At 44.1% G+C, this 22545-nt stretch overlaps 2 protein-coding genes and 1 long non-coding RNA gene across 5 annotated transcripts; 1 reads left to right on the top strand and 2 right to left on the bottom strand.

Moving 5' to 3' along the window:
• Positions 1-2436: 2436 nt before the first annotated feature.
• On the bottom strand, positions 2437-5954 carry LOC120687235. Its single transcript, XR_005680661.1, has 3 exons — positions 5841-5954; positions 4254-4337; positions 2437-3195 (listed from the first exon to the last, which is right to left on the bottom strand). It is a non-coding gene; the product is annotated as an uncharacterized LOC120687235 (long non-coding RNA).
• Positions 5955-12618: 6664 nt separating this feature from the next.
• Positions 12619-13306, top strand: LOC120693220. Its single transcript, XM_039976632.1, has 2 exons — positions 12619-13162; positions 13260-13306. Exons 1-2 carry the CDS (start codon positions 12619-12621, stop codon positions 13304-13306), a joined length of 591 nt encoding a protein of 196 aa, XP_039832566.1.
• Positions 13307-16559: 3253 nt separating this feature from the next.
• Positions 16560-22537, bottom strand: LOC120691605 (shaggy-related protein kinase kappa-like). Of its 3 annotated transcripts, none has more exons than XM_039974736.1 (13): positions 22105-22536; positions 21444-21737; positions 21030-21128; positions 20886-20945; positions 20525-20797; positions 19048-19122; positions 18460-18516; positions 18136-18276; positions 18017-18067; positions 17830-17925; positions 17422-17505; positions 17226-17328; positions 16560-17075 (listed from the first exon to the last, which is right to left on the bottom strand). In XM_039974736.1, the coding sequence occupies exons 2-13, from the start codon at positions 21594-21596 to the stop codon at positions 16987-16989; spliced, it is 1281 nt and encodes a 426-aa protein (XP_039830670.1). In that variant the 5' UTR covers positions 21597-21737; positions 22105-22536; the 3' UTR covers positions 16560-16986. The 3 variants fall into 3 exon arrangements, with proteins under 3 accessions (XP_039830670.1, XP_039830671.1, XP_039830672.1); XM_039974737.1 differs by having other exon boundaries at positions 16619-17075; positions 21444-21702; positions 22105-22537; XM_039974738.1 differs by having other exon boundaries at positions 16704-17075; positions 21444-21711; positions 22105-22537.
• Between the last annotated feature and the right edge of the window lie 8 nt (positions 22538-22545).

Genomic DNA, 22545 nt, shown 5'->3' with positions numbered 1-22545 from the left:
GCTCCATTTATGAACTAAAGAGAAGAAATATAATGAAAAAGGGCAAAGAAAATGAGAAAAATGGGCATGAATCCTCGGTCAAACTAGAGGTTGACCAAGTGAACCATAATGAATTCAGATAAAAAAGGTGAACTTGAATCAAATGTGACAAACTATGATGAGTCAAATCCAAGTCCAGTTTGAAATTCAAATTTGAACTCCAATTATGAAAGGAGTCAAACATGGTCAAGTATCCATGTTCAAGGACAGTTTTAAAAAGATTTCATATGGACACTTTGAAAATGTTCTTTTAAACGTTGTAGTGGAATGTTTGTTGTACATTTTCACTAGATCTTGATCAATGAAGATGGTTCTTGGGCAATTTATTTGATGCTCAAAGTTTGAACTCAGAGCTGTTTTGGACTAGGTTTGCAATTGGGTCTCTGAAACTGAAGACGAGGTGTTCAGTTCTTGGCCGGCTTTTCCAAGCTTTTGATGTCCCAAACCATGGATCCTTTGAACAAAATTCCCATCAATCAGTTGTAGATCTATGAACCATCTACAACTTTGGTCATTGGTTCTCGGTGATTTTGTGTTTGGTTTGGACAATGTTTGCTCAAGAAGTGACGGCTTGTGTGTGCATTTCGAAGTAACCATCGATGGCAACAGCAGCAACATGCGACGAGGCCACGGGCAAGCAGAGCACAGCTCCGCCCTCCGCCTGGCCGCCGCAGTAAAATTTCCTGCCGGCTGCCGCCACACGCCAGCATGCGACGAGGCCACGAGCAAGCAGGCAGGGAGCTGCCCGAAGGGATCACGATGAAAGTTTTGAATGATTACAGTGCCGGCGTCGTCATCCTTCTCTCCTCCTCTGTTTTCTGCCAGTGCCGCCCGCATCGCTCGCCGCCGATTCCGTCGCCGTCGAGCAGTCTCCGCCCACCGCGAAAAGCATCGTCGCCGGAGTAACTCGCCGGAGCTCCTACGAACTCGTTTTCGTTTTCCGAAGGCACCACCCCACGCGTGGGCAAAAGGGCGGTTAGGAACAAATGCCATTTGTAATCATTGCGATGTCGAAATTGGGATTTGGGACATCACGCGGCCGGCGCCGGGAACATCCGCGCCTCTGTGCGACGGAAGCCAGCTGGTGGGCCCCATTCCTGCCAGCAACTGCAACCGCCAGGTGCCAGCGTGTACAAAAGCGCCGCCTCACCACATGCTCGGCAACATTTGAAACCGCCTCCTTCCTCCCTCTCCCCGCTCCGTCGTCTAACCCTTGACACCAAGCAACCCCAGCGCAGCCATGGCGCACGGCGGACCACGCCGGGTCCGTCTCCGTCCCGGCCGCTTGCCGCATCTCCCCAGCGACCTCCACCGGGAGATTCTGCTGCGCCTCCCGCCGGACCAGCCGAAGCTTCTCTTCCGCTGCGCTGCGGTCTCCAAGGTCTGGCGGAACATCATCACCAACGCCGAGTTCCTGCGCCGGTACCGCGAGCACCACCGCGTGCCCCCCATGATCGGGTGCGTGTACAACTACAGGGAGAGACCTGCGGCTGGCTACGTGGCCATGATCCCCAAGTTGCCCACCCCGCTCGTCCCGCGCCTCCCCAACGATGGCCACGGTCTCGTCGCGCTGGATAGCCGCCATGGGCGCGTGCTGTTCCGGAGGGCGCACTGGCGTCGGACCCTCGTGCTTTGGGATCCACTCGCCGCCCACCACGAGAACGTCTCCCTCCCCGCGGAGTTCCCGAACGCCAACGTCAATTGGAGCGCCGGCATCCTCTGCGCCGCCGTGCAGCCTTGCCAGCACCTCAACTGCCACGCAGAACCGTTCTCAATCGTCTTCGTCGGCATCACAGAAGCACTCGCGTCAGCGTACGTCTACAGCTCGGCTACGAGGATCTGGACCGCCACTGCGTCCGTGCCGCCGCCCGCCGCCGCCGCGGCCGCCCGCATGAAGGACATGGCGACGACGGTGGTCAACGGCAACATGTACTTCCGGACAGACAGAAGGGCAATCATTCGGTACCACTTCGTCGGCGACGCGCACCGCCTCTCGTACATGGAGGCGCCACCGGCGATCCCCGGCCAGGGAGATCAAGGCACCGTGCTCGTACCAGCAGCGGGAGGCCGGCTCGGCTTTGCTGGGTTGTCCAGTTCGTCGTTGGTCCGAATATGGGAGACACAAGTGGGCGCAGCAGAAGCGGCTGCTGCGTGGGAGGAACCGCGCTCCGTCAGACTCCCTCTACCGGCAAGGAGGTTGATGGGCTCGGTAGAATCTACGAGGAGTCTCTTGATCGGGACTCGAACAGGTCCAGGGCCGATCAGCCTCAACCTCGAGAGCGGTAAGGTGAAGACCTTGCCTAAGCCTAAGGGTACTACTATTCTGATTCCGGTTATGGGGTTCTGCACCCCGGGAGATGTCTGAAACTTGCATGTCCAGTTTGCGATTCAGATTCTACACACGGTTTAGTTTTTTTTATATGACAGTCTGCAAGTCTTTCTTATATGAATACATAATGAACCACACCGCTAGCAGACTTTTTTTAAAATGTTTTACGGAGGGGAGATAATCCCCCACATGATAGAGTTTTACAGCTGTTTTACATCTTGAGATTTACATTGCCGTAGAAAATAAATTACACCACGGAGGCTTGCTTTACCCGGCAGCGCCACGTCCGCCTTGCAAGCCATCAGCATTTGCCTCAGTGTCTTGTGTTCCCCACGGAAGACAACTCCATTCCTCCGCTTCCAGAGCTGCCAGCAGCACAAGAGGATCAAGGTCTCGAAGTGCTTGCTTGGAACGTGACCTGGGCGGGGCAGCTGATCAAGTGCTGCGGTGGTGATGTCCTCCGATAGATCAAACTGGAGTGCCCGCTAGAAGTTTTGGGCAAAAGGGCACTGGAAGATGATATGCGTCGCAGCCTCCTTGATCCTGCATACTTCCTCAAGTTCCTGTCGTGCAATGTTTGTCACGCGCGGCATCAGGTACTGTAGCAGAGACTAATTGGAAAACAAATCAAAAGCAAAAGACTACATTGCACAGGATCAAAGGAACTGACTGACACAAGAAATTGCAGAAAAGAAAGCCTTCCATTGGGCTTGACGACAGAGGAATAGATTGACCATCTGTACAGCATTCAGTGAGGATGGGGAACTAGAATGGTCCGCCAGCATTGATGAGCTTCCAAGGCATCTCTGGCTGCTCATCAGGAACATCTGGGGAAAGAATTGCTAGTAAGAAGACGATCAACAGAATCCTTCACATCACTCAACATTGCATTCTTCTCAAATGTTTCAATATCAATATGAAAATGTTTCAATAATTACTTCCTCAGCCTACGTAGGGGATTTACAAAGAAAATGCTAATGTGAAGAACAGTTAAAAAGACAAATAGAGAAATTTTATTCACCTTTTCTTCACGTGGATTCAGGTTAAACTCACCCTCTCGCTCAACATATTCTTAATTTTCTTCTTATTCTCCAAAATCACACAAGGCCTCTACAAGCTCCTTGGCCGTAACGTATACAAGGCACATACTATAGCAATTGTGGGTTCAGCAGGATGCCAGTCAAGATCGATGACAGCATCCTTTGGACCATCGAGGATCTTTACAAGGGGCCCTCCTTGGTCGCATATTTGCAACATGTGCTCACATTTGTTTGCAGAAGTGCCAAATATCCACTGACCATTACCACTGAAACATGGTGTCTTCCCCTATTTTTTCTCGATGGAATCTGAAAGTTCACAGTAAAGAATAAGGCAGCTTGCACCATTTACTTTTAACTTATCATAGTGACCTAACACATTCTTCACTCCCGTTCTCTGACACCCATCAAAAGAACCCAATATCCTGGACAGCTTCTGTTCTGGTGCACATGATACAACTTAGTGTGATTGCGGTATGATGAAAGCATGAGTAAAAGGCTAAAAGAAACAGTTTGTCCTGAATACAAATTGTAGGTCACCAAATGTTCCATATGGAGAGGAAAATAAAAAGACGGTGACATTTTCCTGCATAGTATCAGGGAAGCCAATAGCTGCACTAGGAGACAGGCAATCTAACTGGCACTGGCGGTAAACAGAAAAGAAATTGCCTGACCAGACTAGAAGAAATCTTAATCCTTGTTAACCAAAATAAACTTTCAACAAGCTGTCAAGAGGCATAAAAGAAACCAACGTGTTTTATATGAACTAGGAAGATAATTACACAAAACAGCAACTTAAATTTACTTGAAGAGTAAAGATCTCAAATAATTACCAGCAAGAAGCGTACCTCTACAGTTAAACACGATACATTACATAGTACCATGCTGCAAGTACTACTCAATTATCTCGAGAAATTCTCCCTGATATGGATCTACAAGAATACAGAGAATAGAGCAATTCAATATCTCAAAGATATTTTCTCCATGTTTCTTGCCAACATAGAAATCAATGAACACTATATATGCGAAAGGATTTCCCAGATATATGATTAGCTTCCTTCTCAGATAAAACAAGGGGAAAAATGGTTCCCCCATCGAAAGATCGGGCAGTTTAGAATATAATACTCAGTAAAAAGATTTCCATGCAACAATTATCTTCTCCAGTATAATTCAAAAAAATATGATATCTCGATGTCACAGATCCAATTTCCCTTGAAATAAAACCTCAGCCAGCCAGGGAGTTATCCCGGAACTTTGTTTTAAAGGTAGAGAAACCCTGAACCATTGGTTAAGAAAACTCCCTGACCCGGTTTTTGCTGGCGTGGGATTATTCTTTTTTGGTGAGAACATTGTCAATTTCCCCTGAAATACTACGTTCCAGACAACATATGCAGATTAGAAGCTACTATGCGTTGAGATGGATAATTGAAATGACAAAGAACGAATTGGAGCCTAGCGAACCTTTCAAGTCCGAGTGTTCTAAGCTCTCCTGAAAAACGCAAACTCTTGCGGAAGACAGAGTAAATCGCACATCGAAATCCGAACCCAGTACATAATAAATCGCCTAAAAGAGAAGAAATACGGGGACGGAACAAATGGCCCTGTTTGGATGCGCGCCAGGATTCTAGCGCTAGTGAATAGTGACACTTTAACCGTTAATTACAGTGTCAAATAAAGCCAGTTTACAAAACCAAATTCAGAACCCCCGCGCTAGTGACCCTGAAGAATCTAACGAGCCATTTGACCGCGCGATTAGAAGATGGTTACTGTAGCATCACTGTAGCAAATAATCAATTAATTACCATCATTAGATTCGTCGCGAAAAGTTACACCCATCTCTGAAAAAGTTTTGCAAATAGACTTCATTTAGCACACCATGCATGCGAGATTTTTTTGTAGCGCTAGGCAGCGCTTTGAAAGCAAACAAGGCCAAACCAGTCCTAGGCCGTGTTTGGTTACCACTGAAATTTTTCGCGCACGTTTTTCGAAAAGAGAATCTCGCATGCATGGAGTACTAAACGAAGTCTATTTGCAAAACCTTTTCAGGGATGGGTGTAACTTTTCGAGACGAATCTAGTGACGGTAATTAAGTGATGATTTGCTACAGTGATGCTACAGTACCATCCTCTAATCGCGCGGTCAAAGGCCTCATTAGATTCGTCTCGCGATTTACACGGGGGGTTGTGGAGGTGGTTTTGTAATTAGACTTCATTTAATACTCTAAATTAGTGGTCAAAATTGATACAGTATTTACATGTATTTCAACCAAACACGGCCCTACCCCTCCCGTTACCCCTACTCTAAAATCCCCAAATTCCACCTCGAGCCAGCGAAACAACGACACGAATCCGCGGCACAGCCAACCCCAAATTCGACGGAATCATCGCGGCGACCGAATCCGACCAAATCCCCATGAGAATCGAACGCCGACTCACCGACGATAGGCGTGCTCATCCCGCCGCCGCCGTCGCCGTCGCCGCCTGACAAGTAGGGCTTCCTATGTGTACGAACTTGCTCATCGCGCAGGCCCATAAACGGCCCGCTTTACGACGAGCCCAAAGTAAGAAAGATGCTAGCGAATTGGACAAGCCAAACGGCCCTGAGGGAAAGTTGCTGTCACGCACCAGGGTGAAAAGGTGTTTTTCCTGAAGTGATGGCGTATTTCTTTAAGTTCCGCTGAGAATGTATCTCTACCGCCCGTGCTTAATCGGGTGGCTACCTTTCTATTTACCGAGTTACTATTCACCGTAATGTAAACTGGGCAGCTGTTACGCTGTGACTTTTTCCCCGGCTTGGAGAACAAGAAGAAAGTGATGAACTGCCATTTGTTCCTTCCGTAGCTTAGCTGTTCTTCGTTATTTCCTTAATTTTCTGCGAGTTCTTCGTTAATTAGGGTAGATTTAATTGTCAGATCCCAGTGGATCCTGACAGTTGCGGGAGCAGGTGAGAGGGAGGGGAAAGGGGCACAGTGTGCCTGACAGGTGGGGCAGGTTCGTCAGCGAGTGCAGGCGAAGGAAAAGGGATGCGGGTCGATGCCGGGCTGGTGGCTGGGCTGCGACGTGGGCCGGGATGCGGGGTATCGGGTCGAGGGCGCGCGCCCAAGGCGGGTAGGCGGGGCAGGCCGGGTTCAGCTGTTGGGTTGGATAGGTTTAGGTGCTGGGCTGGGTTAGGGGTTAAAGTTTTGGCCCAAGCTAGCTAGAGGTCTTGTTAGCTTTTGCAAATAATTTGAATGGCCAAATTTAAATTATTTGCCACTCAATTTCATACAAAAACCATTCAATCCAAATTTAAACAAGGTAGGTTCAATAAAATTCAAAAGCTCCAAATACTCACACTAACATTTATAGTCCTTATGTTTATTTGGTTTTAATTTTCTACGAATTTGAGATGGAAGAGAGAGATCAACCTTATGTTTATCTAGCTATTTGCACTTGTATACAAAAAGTTTTTGAAAATTCACATTGTTGGAGTATATAACATTCCGTAAAAATATGGGATGTTACACTATAAATAAAGGACGTCAGGGCGCATCAAAGTTCAAATGTTAGACTCTTGCTCTTATATAAACGAAGCCTCGGGTTAGGAGGCGAGATCTTGTTTACATAGCCGGAAAAAAAATATGAGAGCCATCTGGATTATGCTTTAAAGTATGCCCTTGGACCAAGTAAGCCTCATCAAGTTTAAAACACGGAGCAGCAATATATGAAATTTGAGCCCAACTCAAAACACACAACCCATTAGCAATTTGGGTAATGAGAGAGGTACATTCAATATGGCCAACCATCCACAAATTCCCAAGTCATTGGCCAGAGCCGTATCGGCAAATTCGGAGGCCCCGTGCGAAACTATGAACTGGGGCCTAGTGGCCTAGTAATAACTACTATAAAAATAATCAAGTGTCTGATCAAGAGGAGGAGAAATTTATGGTTCCTTTCTAATAAATCTTTCCATTGCCCCTTTCTGAGACTCAATTAGTTCATTTATCCTCTGTTTCTTTTGACGTTTTTTATAACTAGATGCATATTTTATAGAAGACATGACTAACAATAGAAACAACAAAATTAATAGATGTATTTGGAATTAGTAATCATCGATATAAAAAACAACATTGTATGAGACTCAGAGATAGAGATTACTTTGGACAGCTTCAATCCAACGGCAGAGCGCCTTGCTGCTTGCCTTCTTGGCTTCTCAATCCAAGTCCAAACTCCAACTGACGCAGGCACTAGCAGACACAGTACACACAGGGGCACACACACAGCCACCACCGTCCGCACTAGACCTGGACCCGTGCCTGCACTGCAGGTCTGCAGTGGCCAGGGCGGCAGCCGGCAGGGCCAGGCCACACGAGCGCCGAGCGGGAGGGGCCAGGGGGATGCCTGGGCGGCGGGCGCTGCTGCCTGCTTTGCTACTCGCTCGATGCCTCGTGGGCAGAAGCCCAGAGGTCGCGAGGACTGAGCGTAGCTCAGTTGGCTCGCTCGCCAGGTGCGCGAGCGGCCGGGCGTGGGTACATGTTGGGATCGACACCCGCGTGCCTCACGGGGTTTTTTCCCCGGTTGCTGCCGTGACATTTCCCGGTTTAGGTTAGGGATACACATACTGCACGTTTCCGTGCACAGGAAGTCTGGTGCTTCCCAATTCTCCTCTAGTGTGTGTAAGAACATGCACGCGTGTGGTGTGCGTGGGTGTGTGGGCGTGTGGCGTCCTTGTTGTACCCTCTCAAAAAAAAAATGCCCAGAGGTCGCTCGATAGTGGTGACGGCAGAAGCGGAAAGCGGGCTGGGCTGGGATGATATATTTGGACTAATATTTGCATTGTATTGAATCAAAATATAGTTAAAATAAACATATTATACAAATATAACTAGTACACTCATTGTATTTTGGGGACCCCTGAAATGTGCGATCGCAAGGCACTAAAAACGGGCCTGCCATTGGCGAATCATTTCTTTAAAAGGAGAAATTTTAATTTTGTTTACAACGGCATAAAGAAGGCGAAGTTCCTCACCACCAGGGCGGAGCCTCGTGGAGGCGAAACTGGGCTTCCCCCCTGCATGCAAACTTTGCATTAGTTAAACAATGATTTAACACTGTTCATTACTGTAGCAGGTTAATTAACAAAGAGTGGCCCCCTCATTCTTGGATCACGCTCCGCCATCCACCACGAACAGTTCTGACAGCATCCCTGGGAAAGCATGTGATTGCAACCCATTTATGCATAAAGCGCAAGGTAGGGTGCTGAATGTCTTTACAACGTGGTTGTGTACACGTTGTTGCTCCCGTGATGGTATGCCAAAACTATCCGTATGAAAACCACGGGTCGCATGTTCAATATCAACGGTACAACATTGATGGAAACCCAAAAGTGTGCTCAACTCTTTCCAAGTTAGTGAAAATTCAGTTCCGAAAAATCGAAATGAAACACCATCTAAAGTTTCCACCAGTGTGCAGAGAAACTGAACCGTTAATCTCAAGGGCAGGCAGCGAACCTCTCATCACAGGCCCCTCCATGCGCCTTCCGATTAGCTACTAACAAGTTAGAGACATCTAATTAATCAACTAAGAGTAGAGCCACATAGTTCTTGTGGTTGCGCTATTTTCCCGGGTGGCCGCTCCATGGTTGATTTTAATTAACTTCTCAAAGTCATCATATTGTTCCAAAAGGATATAAGTATAGCATCATGCCTCAAGTTGTAAACTACCCATAACTATTATTCAGCAGCTAAGCAAACTACCCAAAATATTTTATTAAAAAACCCGGCATTTCAAGGACAAGGATGATCAATAAGGATAATAGGTACTCTTCAATTTGATGCATGCAAGCATAAAGTAAATGTTATTAGCACAAAATATGATCAAGAAATATGCTTGTCTTCCTCGTTCACTTACTGCTGCTCAACATCTTCAAAGTCTTGTTCTTGCAAGTTCTCGAACGGCTCCTCGCCTACTTTTTACGAATCAAGCCAAGCAACACAAGTACATACAAAAAAACAATAGAAATAAATTAAAACAGTACACAAATATTTAAAAAGCAGACATAAAAAATTTAGAAACTGGTTCTATGCATTACAACAATCAAAATGGCACTAAGAACGCTTAAAACAGACTTAAAATGGTAAGGAGATGTTAAAAACAGTTCTGCAGGGACTTATTCACGAAATAAACCTATTAAAAAGGGCTAAACAGAAAGAAACCATGGCTAAAATATAATTTTATATGAAAACTAAAGGGTTAACATGCTAAAACAAGGACAGGGATGGCGGGTTCTATATTGAAAAAGGTTAGGGTGTTTTATTCAAGAAAAAGGACTAAAGTAGAATTATTTTTGAATAGATATGGATTGCGAGTTGATTTTTAGAAAAGTGGAGGGCCTTTTTGCAAAAACACCAAAGCTAACCGGAGGGGTTTGGGGTTTGACTAGGTTAGATAGGCTCTATGCCGTTGGATCTCAATTCGACGGTCAGGCCAGCTTGGGGCGGCCCGGCGATGTGGCGGAACACCGGCACAGGCGGCGACGCCAGTCGGTGCGGGGAAGGCTCACCGGTGTGGCGTTGATTCGGTGACTTAGTGTGCCAAAAATAGCACTAGAAGGTCCTATGGTACGAGCGCGAGGTGGGGAAGCCAATAGGTGGATCTAGGAAGACAGATAGAGACCAGAGACGGCGGTCGACGGTAGGGTTTGATGGGAAACCCCGGCGAGCTCTGGCAGGTGCTTTACTGGGCCAAAATGAGCGGAGGAAAGGGGGAAAATGCGGAGCTCACCATGCAGCTCTAGAAGGCGGTGGTGTGATCGAAGAAGCGCCACAGCGGCGGATCGATGGCGAACGCTGCGCGGCGAACTTGACTGGCGGCGGCACGTTCTTGCATGAATCTAGGGCGAAAAAGGGAGGCGAATAGGGCGTAGCGGATGTCCAGCAGGGAAAGAAAAGGAGCGCAGTGCACGGGCTGAGTTGGCCTACGTGTGCATGCTAGTGGACCCGGGATGCCGCTTGGGTATGAGCTTTGCTCGGCTTGGGGAAGGGGAAGGAGCAGACGCGCAGGCCCCACCCGTCAGTGAGAGAGGGGAGTCGGCGGGCCGGTGTGGGCCGAAAAGAAAGGGGATAAATAAAAGGAAAGAAAAGGGAAACATGTGTGTGTTGGTGGTTGGCCAGCAGCCCAGATGGAAGAGAAAAAGGAAGAAGGGAGAAAGAAAGAAGAAAAGGGAAAAAAAAGAAAAAAGGAGATTTTCTTTAACCAAAAAATAAAATAAAATGTACAAAATAGAATTAAACGCGGAAAAATCCAGGAAAAATTCTGGAAGAGTTTTGGAACTCAAACACAACATACAAATATAAAATATGCACTAGCATGAATGCAACAATTCAAATTAGAGCCTATGATGAGTTTTAAATTTTCCAAAACTAGTCTTTTTTGAAATCCGAAAATTATGAAATTAAGCTAGACACTTCAAGGTGAAAACTAGGGTGTTACATACTACTCGTTACATTCTTTGATGTTAGGTGTTGCCGCTGAAATATGTTTTTTTTTTGAAAGCACGTGCCTGGGGCATGATGTACCTTTGCTAGTTGGAGTGAAAATGAGTGCTTTGGACTCTACAGTCCTTGAACTGAACACGCTCCAAATTTGACGAAGCTTGGGGGTCCTATTTAACATTTCTTTTAGGCCCCACCAACAGGCTAATATGTCGCCGTCGTGTATATAGGCATATAGCTGATCTTCACCCTTTTGCAAAAAAAAAGGACAAAATGAATAATTCGACATATGTTAGTGACCAAATGCTCAAAGTTTGAAGAACATTGGAACTCTCTACGTGCATGATTAAAGCAAGAAGGAAATAATCTCGCTAGCTTATATATATTACCTGACCTGCGGCATTACTTGCGAGGTCACTTGGGCAAGCTTGCTATGCTAGTAGCCGAGCAGAATGCATTCATCTCTTTTGGTACTAGTGGAGATGTGTGGCACGTGTTTAAAGTCAAATTATTTAAAAAATAATTGGATTGCATCGAACTAATACTAAAAAAATTCTCATATATTGCGTGATTGAATAACCAATTATATTTGCTATCAAAAAGTCAAAAAGGAAATTAACATTTAGTATCTATATAAAACAACCCTTGATTAAATATGTAAGCATATTATTTTCACTTCGATGTTTATAGAATTAGGTAGTCAACAAATTGGTGAGGGACGGGGTGAGCTAGCTTAATAGTAAGGAATATATAGTCTGATTTGTTACCAACGGAGTTTGCATGAGTTATTTGGTCCAATCAAATCCATGCATGTAGGCAATATTTAATTCCATAAACATAGAGGAATGAAATGAACTAAATAGAGAGAAATGACGGAGATTGAAGGCTGCTGATTTTGAAGAAAAAAAATCTCTGATTAGCTCCCTATGCAGGATGACTTGTCCCCGTCCTTTTTTGTGTGCTCCAATTAGCACTCTATACCTCCAGGAGAATCAACATTAGCACATCGGCCGCAACATTTTCTGTAGAGGGAAAAAAAGAGGGTCCAAATTGATGGGTAAAATAACTAAATAAATATTTGTGAAATATTGTATATATACCCAGCAATCTAGATCAAGACAACATGATGGAATTAGAATAGATAACTGCTGCTGACCTCCAGGATAACAGGGACTACTGCCGACGACCATGCAATGTGCGATATTATGAAGAGCAGAGAGAACGGGGGAACGCCTGCGGCGACGATCAGTGGAACGCCGACGATGTGTATTATGAAGGGCAGAGAGAACAGGGAATGCTGGCGGCGATGACTAGTGGAACGCAGACGATGTGGGATGCGGTGACCTAAGACATGATCCCAACACCCTAATGAACATCACTTCTTTCCTAACCAATAAAATAAAATCATTATCACAGCAAACTTGCAACATGGGTAGGAGCCAGACGTTGGTTTTGGATGCGACGACATGTTGCTCTAGTGACATCAGATGCTTGGCGCAGCTTTATCCCCATTTTGATCGGAAATTCAGTTTCCATCTGAAGCTTCTTTCCGATTTCAGGTCTTGGGATATTCAGTATCTTTTTTTTTGGCTATATACATATATATATAATTCTTTGGTATTGGTTCCTAACCGGCTAACCCCATGTCCGGGACGGAGCCGATCGACTCATCATCATCCTATCCTGCTCCTCCTGCTCCCGATTTCTCGCTCCCAATGCAACCAACCCATCGCGCGACATGCATGGCGGCTTTGATGGAGGAGCTCGTCGAAGAGATCCTTCTCCGCGTCCCCCCGGCGCATCTCATCCGTGCCGCCATGGTCTGCAAGGCCTGGTGCCGCATCCTCTCTGATGGCGGATTCCGCCGCCGCTACAGCCGGTTCCACCGAACGCCTAATCTGCTGGGCTACTTCTACAACGGCGCCTTCATGGACGCCCCCGAGTTCGTCCCAACCACTAGTTTCTCACCGCCGCCGGTGCCTACAAGCTGCTACTACATGGCCCGTGACTGCCGCCATGACCGTGTGCTGATCGATGACATTAACGACGACTCACCAGGCTTCATCGTCTGGGACCTCGTCACCGGCAACCGGCAGCACCTGAGCTTTCCCCCTTGCGCGCACACTGGTCAGCAGACCTACCTATGCTCTTCCACTGATGCTGTGCTATGCGCCCGCCATCAGCATGGCTGCGACCACCTCGACTGTCATGGCGGTCCGTTCCTCGTGGTCTCTGTGAAGACACAAACAACCGGCGCGGAGAATTATGCCACGAGCACGTGCACGTGTGCGAGCGTGTACTCGTCAGAGACCGGAGCATGGAGTGCCGAAACCTGCGCTACTAATCAAGACTATTACGGTTCTGTGGGCTTCATGAAACCCAGTCTTCTTATTGGAGATGCGCTCTACTTCACCCTTCAGTGTGCTGTGATAAGGATCCTCAAGTATGACTTAGGCAGCCATCGGTTGTCCACCATCGACACACCACAAGTGCGTCACAATCAGGCTATTCCCATAGATATCGATGGAGGGCTAGGGATCCTCCAGTCTCATCGCAATTGCATCTACACGTTGTCACGGCAAGTTGATTTGAATGGGGTTGGAGTATGGGTGCGACACGATGTTGCTGAGCTCGAGACATTGATCCCCACATGGCATACCTTAGGATACGAAGATGACAGAGAATACGCAGATGATGACACGATTCGCTTCGTAGAGGGAACAAATACTGTCTTATTATGCTTAAATAATGACATAGAGTTGGGAGTCTTCACACTCAACCTCAAGTCGAGGCAGATGAGGAAGGTCGCCCAAACATGGGATGAGGATGTCTTACCTTATACCAGCTTCTACGATCCAGGTACTTGTTCCTTTCTTAACTTCGTCACCTCACATGCATGCCTTCCTTCTTATTTTGTTTTCCTCAAAAAAAAAAAATTCTTGAAATTTGCTAGATATCTGTAGAAATTAAGCAATATACTACTCATTCGAACCAAGCTTTTCTTATAATCATCCATAAGTACATATCTCAAACATGTGCATACAGCAATTGAGATATACCATTGTTGTTATTTTCTGCATTCATTTCTTTGCAGATCTTGCGAATTAAGGGCCGGGCAAGCTGTCACCGCGATGAAGATGCAACAATCGATCCCTCACAGTGTGCTACTACTATTGGCTTCTTGATGATTAGAGTGCTTTGTCTCAGATACGGTTCATCATTGTCAACTAATATATCTTAAGTTGTCATGTTAAAATAAGAAAAGAGCTGGCCATGTGTGATCATACATACTCATCCTAGCTAGTGTTTAACTAGACAGTTTAAGTATAAATTGATGGCAGATATAAGATCAATTAGTATATTTCTTCTTGCAATCTTTTCATGATTGTACCTGTTTTAAATTTGTGCTCATTTAATGTTTGCCACGCTGGTCCAGCCCACATGGAATTGATGATAGACAGATTAGTGCAGATGGATGATGGCATACTGTATATGGTTCGGTTGCTCCCCTTAAGTAGTCCTAGAAACTTGCGCATTTGTTTGGTCTTTGTGCTCGCACCTAGCGTTGGAGATGCAATCCCATATTACTATGGGATTCAAAGAATGCTCTGTTGTGCATAGTAGGCAATTTCATAAAGCAACTAATGTATATGGGGCCTGAAAATTTTAAAGGATGCTCAATGTTGGTTACAGGGGACATGAGATTAAGGTAAAGTAACAATAATAATCATGTTCATAAGCTGCTTGTTGAGCAGGTGATGAGTAATTAATTAACTTGCGCTTTGCGTGTGCTTGTATGTCCAAGATGTGTTGTCAGGACTTACATGTGCCTATGTGTGTGAAAGCTCTTTTCACATGCTCGAATTCTATGGAATTGATGTACTGGAATCTACCTTCTGTTTTTTAAGGTATGCCAGCAGGTTCCTTCACCCTTTTCATGGCATTATGGTATGTGCCTCCACAGAACGATGTTGACACACTACAAGTTAATTTCTTAGTTTTGCAAAAAAAGAGCTACATTCGCAATCATAATATATGTGCCTTCACAAGCCAAACCCTGCGTAGCACCGGGTCTGGCTAATTAGCGAGCGCGCGTCAGGGTCGGGACTAGCGAGCGATTTCGGATAGATATTAACTCTTTCCTTTTTTTCATCGGTGTGCATTCCCTTTCTGTCTTCTTCCCGTGTTGGCTAAGGCCATGTTTAGTTTCCAAAAATTTTCAAAATTTCTCGTCACATCGAATTTTTGGACACATGCATGGAGCACTAAATGTAATTTTAAAAAATAACCAATTACACAGTTTAGCTGTAAATGATGAGATGAATCTTTTGAGCCTAATTAGTCTATGATTGCACACTAATTACCAAATAAAAACGAAAATACTACAGTAGCCAAACCAAAAAAAAAATTCACGAACTAAACACGCCCTAATTTCGATTGGAAAGGTCCCGCCGGTCGGCGAGACCATAGATGTTGGGTGGAACTAACCAATAATTATGACACCAGGCTACATATTTACCACGAACTCAATCCCATTTGTACAAACCAAATGACATTTTATGGTGTTATGGTGTGACCATATTATCCCAACAACACATCATCTGACAAATTTAATTATTTAAATGATACATGTAATGTAACATATTTATTATACAAAAGAAAGAGGTGCAAATCTCACAAGAACATTCTGTGGTTTGATATCACGGTGGCAGATGCCAATACAGTTATGTATATAAGCAAGTGCTCGGCATATCTGCGAAGTCAAAGAGATTTAGGACAAAAATTAGATAACTTGATGCACAACAGAAACCTGCGCTAGGATATGACCTACTAAAACTGCCGTGTTTAGCTCCCAAAATTTTTCACGTGCTACAGTAATTTAAACATTTGACCATTAATTGGAAATATTAAATGTGGAAAACTAACAAACCACATTCCATAACTCCCGGGCAAAATCGCGAGACGAATGTAATGAACCTAATTATGCAATAATTAGATAATGCAGTGCTACAGTAAACGACCTCTAATGATGAATTAATTAGCCTTAATAGATTTGTCTCACGATTTCCCGTCCATTCATGTAATTAATTTTATAATTAGTCTATGTTTAATACTCCTAATTAGTGTTGTAAGAGTTTCCAAAAAATTTTGCCCGGAAATTATATACAAGACAGCTGGAAATTGTTTGATCTAACAACTATAAGGAGCGGACAAAATTATATACAAGTCAAAATACAGCTGAATCTAAAAAAAAAGAGAGCCACATAAACAATCATGCAGTAATGGCCAAAAGAGAGCCACATATATAAGCACTAATTGTAAGTTACACAGTAATGGCCAATGTGTCCCTGAAGAGTGGATTGAAGTCACTTGGCCAACTAATTACGCATTTAAATCTCATGTGGACATGCATATACTCTGTATTCTAGCAATCATTCAAAGGGGTCAATCATTTTGAACTGTGTGATCGCAATGCATAAGAGGAAACTCTGCATTTAGGGCCTTGTTCGGCTGGCTGGCTGATTTCGCGTGAGAGGAAAATACTGTTGGTTGACTGGTTGGTGGCTGGGCTGATTTTGCGTGAGAGAAAAATACTGTTGTGGCTGGCTGAATCCGGCTGAATCCGCCAGCCGAACAAGGCGTAGATGTAATTTAGGTAAAACAGAACACCAGTAGGCAGTAGTTGACAGCCTCTTTCCTGAATGGTTGCATCATCCAATCTCTCATAGACCAATGTCTCCCTCACGATCCAATTACTACCCCTTTTACTGCACACAATGCTTCACATAACCAAGTCTTGAAGCAAGTTCAAATGAATTTAAGAAAATTTCAAACCAGGGAAGCATGAGAACTAGACAAAAAGAAAAAAGCTTCATAAGGCTCTCACAACACTGCGACCGAAATCTCCAGCCTCAAAGCCAACTGCACACCACACACTTCAACCTCACATCCTGGAACAACTATAGTGTATCTCAAGGATCTCATCCGCACAAAGCTCCAAAGAAAGAACGGGAAAGCAGGGAAGGACGGAAGGAAAAGGAGAAGCTAGAGCTTTACAAGCTTCCCTCAGGGAACAAGCAGTGCAAAAAGGGCAAAAAGACCAGCGGAAACTAGGTCCGCAAAGCCATGAACAAACTCTGCCTTCTCGCGTGCTCCGGGACAAGGCGCTCGACGACTTCTGGAGGAACACCTTTCAGCTCTGTCAGGATTGCAAACAGCTGATCAGTTTAGCTGAGAATAAAATTTGAAGCAGCTAGATTAGTTTTGAGTTATTGTCCAATTTTCTATTAAAAGGGAGTATGTTCATTTAATGGAACAAAAGATTAACTACTGGCAGATTATATGGTACCTTGAGATCTGAAGTTGAATAGAGGAGGCAAAGGCCGCCCATTTGGTAGACGAGTGTTAGGATCTCTCAGCTCATCAAAGAAAGGATGCATGCAAGCTTCCAACTGAAGAATTACTCCCAAGTTAGAAGACTGAAAGCTCACAACGTATCATGTTAGCAATTAGTGACAGGAAAATAAAAGTTCATGGGTCCTTACAGCAGTGCACCGAAGATTTGGTGAGTACTGCAGAAACCTGCTAACAAGGTCCACTGCTTCAGGTGGAAGCTTTTTTTGAAAAACCTGGATAGAAGAGATTTTTGTGATGACATATGAATCATGAGAAATAATGCTCATTCAGTTTTATGGCTGAGCACGTGTGATGCAGACATTGCTTGCATGCCTGACTTCAATAGTAACAGTAATCAATTTTCCCAATAAATTTCACAATTAGCAATGCAACAGTCTTATAATATGCATATCTGAAATCTCCATCTTTCAACGCGTGCACTGAGCTGTATAAATGCTTTCCATTTGTGCATATCATGCATCCATTTTGTATGACAGTTAATTACAGCTGAACATCTTTGTGATGGCACTGATCTAAATAATCACCATGCAGATTACCTTGTGCCATGGATGAGCTTTAATTTGCGGGAACTTGAACTCTGTGTAGTTTGGGTTCATGCACTTGATCTCTTCCCTTGTTGGAGTACCCAAAACCTGGAAGTTGTTATGCCTCAATATGTCATGGTGCAGAAGAAGCTAACGAAACAGTGGAGATAAAGAGTATAAGACGCCACAAGAAAATCACCTTGATAATCTCAACAAGTTGGTCAACTCCACTTTCTCCAGGAAACAAAGGCTACATGGATGATTGTCATCAGAAGAAGCAAAAAAGTTAAGAACCAGAGGGAGGGAGACGTGCCAAACCTGTCCTAGAAGCAGCTCTGCCATGACACAGCCTGTTGACCACAAATCAATAGCACTAGTATATTCCGTTGCACCAAATATGAGCTCTGGTGCCCGGTAATACCTTGAGCATATGTAGGAGATGTTTGGCTCACCTCTGACCTGCATGTTTGCAAAAATCCCATCATGACAATTTTTTTATTCAAAAAGGATGTACCATGTCTAGGTAGGTCACCTGCATTTAGTGTGGAACTGTGCATTTGTTCACTATTTCAAGTAATGTAGTGTGTGTCATACTACAACATTCTTTGTGCATTTAACTGTGATCAAAAGAACATAGCTCACCAATACTTTAGCACTTCCGAAATCACAAATTTTGAGCTGGTGCGTATGTGGGTTGACCTACAGCAAAAGAGTAGCTACATCAGCATTTAGAGCAGACAAAACAGATAAAGCCCTTTAGGTATGCACAAATAGAAGGCAATTATAGGAAACTCATATTCCATATGCTCTATGATTGTCAATCGACATCAGTGGAGCTCGGAGCATGACTTTGGTCCAGTCTTAGGATATTCCAAAAGAGAAGGTACCATCAACATGAAAAACAGTATATACAAGGTATACAATATGACATCCTGCAGCCTAGCCACTAAACAATGCACATGTGATAGCATCTATACATGAATAATGTACAAGTGGATTAATTTTCCAATTTCAAACTGCCCAGGCCATAGATGTTGGTGGAACTAACCAATAATTATGACACCAGGCTACATATTTACCACGAACTCAATCCCATTTGTACAAACCAAATGGCATTTTATGGTGTTATGGTGTGACCATATTATCCCAACAACACATCATCTGTCAAATTTAAATGATACATGTAATGTAACATATTTATTATACAAAAGAAAGAGGTGCAAATCTCACAAGAACATTCTGTGGTTTAATATCACGGTGGCAGATGCCAATACAGTTATGTATATAAGCAAGTGCTCGGCATATCTGCAAAGTCAAGAGATTTAGGACAAAAATTAGATAACTTGATGCACAGCAGAAATCTTTGCTAGGATATGACCTACTAAAACAAAGTGAAGGCAGCTGGAAATTGTTTGATCTAACAACTATAAGGAGCAGACAAAATTATATACAAGACAAAATACAGCTGAATCCAAAAAAAAAGAGAGCCACATAAACAATCATGCAGTAATGGCCAAAAGAGAGAGACATAAGCACTAATTGTAAGTTACACAGTAATGCCAATGTGTCCCTGAAGAGTGGATTGAAGTCACTTGGCCAACTAATCAAGCATTTAAATCTCATGTGGACATGCAGATACTCTGTATTCTAGCAATCATTCAAAGGGGTCAATCTAAAAATATAGGAAGCAAGTTGTAGGACATAAATTTGGATAAGGATAATTGACAAGCTGTCCCCATTGGGCTTTCAATGTCTCAATAATATTTAGCTTGGTTTCTTCATGGAAACAATCAATGTGAATCATTGATAGGGAACTTCAAGAGAGGTTCCAGACTTTCAATACAGTGCTACTGTTGATATAGACTTCAAGCAGATATGAGGCAAACATATGACTGCCAAGAAGATAACACTTGCTAGTTCTACAAGATAGCACATAGATAAAAGTAATTATATGTTTAATTCAGGGAACAAACATGCTCATACAAGTATATTATATTGATTTATTTTGCGACCCTATATGAATTATTATGTCCAACGAAGGCCTCCTGAGGCGCCGGTGCGTAATGGGGTTCTTGAGCGGGTCGATAATGTAAAGAGGGGTAGAGGTAGACCTAAACTGACGTGGGATGAGTCGGTTAAGAGAGACCTTAAGGATTGGAATATCTCTAAAGAGATAGCTTTGGATAGGAGCGCTTGGAGACTAGCTATCAATGTGCCTGAACCTTGAACTTATTTCTTTCGGGTTTCATCTCTAGCCTACCCCAACTTGCTTGGGAAAAAAGGCTATGTTGTTGTTGTTGTATATGAATTATTATCTGTAAGGTCACTGGAACCCATGATGTATTTTCTCTATTATTTCCAATTTTATTTCAAATGGATGAACATGACAAAATAATGTACTACAGAACAAGATTCACACCCATAACACGCAAGCTCAAGTGTGGAACATGATGCATGCATGCCTTACGACCACTAGACAACTCTATTGAACTAGTACCCCACATTTTCCAGAATCTATCCCCTTGTCTCTTTGAAAGTCTGCTAAAGGATAGTAAAATGTGGCATAGGGCATAAACGTGTTTTATCAATAATTTGTAAAGTAAGTTCTTTAATTAGAAGATCAATGGTGACACTGAGGGAATTTTTTCTAAAGCAAAAACAGCATTTAACATGCATGATTAGTAAAAACCACCTAGTGAAGGCAGACCTGATACGTGTACAGTTTGACATAAATGAGGGGCATCCGTTGATTCATTCGGTTATACTGCCTTGCGATCCTGTTCACTGTCTCTGGAACAAACTCAAGAACAAGATTGAGATAAAGCTCATCCCTTTCAGTGGTTGAAAAGAAGTAATGCTTAAGGCCGATGATGTTAGGATGGTCAAGCATATGCATGATTTGCAGCTCTCTGTTCTTGTAACGTTTATCTTGAAGAACCTTTTTTATCGCAACAATTTCTCCTGTTTCTCGGCATTTGGCCTAAAATGTTAAACATGAAAAGGTTATATGCATTTCACTGTCAATTAGCCATAGAACAGTTAAGAAAATGGAAAGGTGAGCTGTTAACCTGATATACAACCCCAAAAGAACCAGTTCCAACCACATGTTCAGCAATGTATGTGACCGACTGTTTTGCAAAACAGTTCATTATTTGCTAGATTTTTTCAATATCAGATATCATATATACCAAGAACTGTAAAATTAACCTCACCTGTTTAGGCAGGCCATTGTGCCCACGAATTGTAGTCGCTTTTATGTGACTAGCTTCATTACTAGAATTATCAGTCACATCTGAGCCTGACCCCATGTCCTGCAAACAAAAAAGTCAAAAACAAAACAAAGTGCAGAATTGATTCACGAGTTTCTTCAGATTCTCAAGAATAGGTGATAAGATCGTGAAGTAACACGTAACATGCATTTCCAGGTTGGAGATCACATTGCCAACATGCAGTACAGGCAATAACAATTTTTTTGTAGGCTCCAGTATGCAATGCTACATTAAAGAACCGCACATGAGGGAAGAGGGTGGATTTGCGCATATATTTTGATTGAATGTGGTGATTCAGTGAGAAAAACATCAACATTAAGTTCAGCAACAAGCAATCAAACAGTAGTATAAACCTACCCTTTCATCATCAGCATCTGCTTTGGCATCGCTCAATTGCATTTCCAGTATTCCCCTTCCCAGAAACTCGACCGAGTTGGCAGGCCCCTTGAAGCCATTCCCTGGCCTTGAGGAGCTCCCAACACCACCGTGCCTTTGCCCGGAATACGCCATGACCCAGCTGGGTGGTAACTGGTAACTGGTGTGCTCAATCAAGATCACCGAGGTCAAGATGAACAAACACTGCAGTGTGCAGTTTCATCGCTTGTGGAACATCAGCCTGCCATAGCTAATGCCCGGTAAATCAAACGACAGCTGCATGAATAAAAAATTATTCACGGGGGGGGTAATTTTCATGCAAGCTGGCACAAATATTGGGGAAAACGACAGAAAACACTGTGCTGGTTCAACTAAGAGAGTAGAAACACCCGAGCTTCCACCATACAGAGATCAGGCAAAACTCTTGAGTAAAAAAACAGCTGAAACTTCCTCCAAATCGTGATGAATCAAACCCAAAATTGAACTCAAGATTCCCCGAGATAAACCGGTCAATCCATCCCAAATCCAATACACCGATAATTGGGTCAGAACCGTGGAAACTGGAGACGAAGAAGACATCGGAAGAACCATTTTAATCCCCGGGTGGGGAGCCATTGGGGATCAAAGAACCAAGAGCCAGTACCTCAAACTGAAACCACGCCGAGATCGACAACAAGTTCTTGGAGCAGATCAACCCACATGCCCTTCACAGCCTTGGGGTTCTTGTTGGGTAAGGGGAGAGGAAGATGGTTAGGACTCTGAAGCAAGTTGGTGGAGTGAGTGAGTGAGTGAGGTGTGAGGGCTGAGGGGAAGAGGGAGTGAGGTAGTGGATGGCAGCTGCTAGCTCTTGGTCCTTCCAAACTTTTCCATTTCCGGTAAAAAGAATTGGCATGGCATGGAAGGACCAGAAAAATTTATTGGGGAGATCAAGGAAGTTGCAGGAGAGCGAGAAGCCCGGGTGGGGTTTGGGTTTGGGGGGGGATGCAGATGCCAACAAAACACAGCGCGTGACCTGTGATTCGAGGCCGCAGTCAATTCGGCAGTGAAAACACTGGGGATTGATGGATGTGAGCTTTGACTGGGA

This window comes from Panicum virgatum, chromosome 9N (assembly GCF_016808335.1).
Source record: "Panicum virgatum strain AP13 chromosome 9N, P.virgatum_v5, whole genome shotgun sequence".
In the NCBI taxonomy this organism is placed as follows: Eukaryota; Viridiplantae; Streptophyta; class Magnoliopsida; order Poales; family Poaceae; genus Panicum; species Panicum virgatum.
The sequence above is the reverse complement of the archived record's forward strand: the minus strand, read 5'-3'. Positions and strand labels throughout refer to the sequence as shown.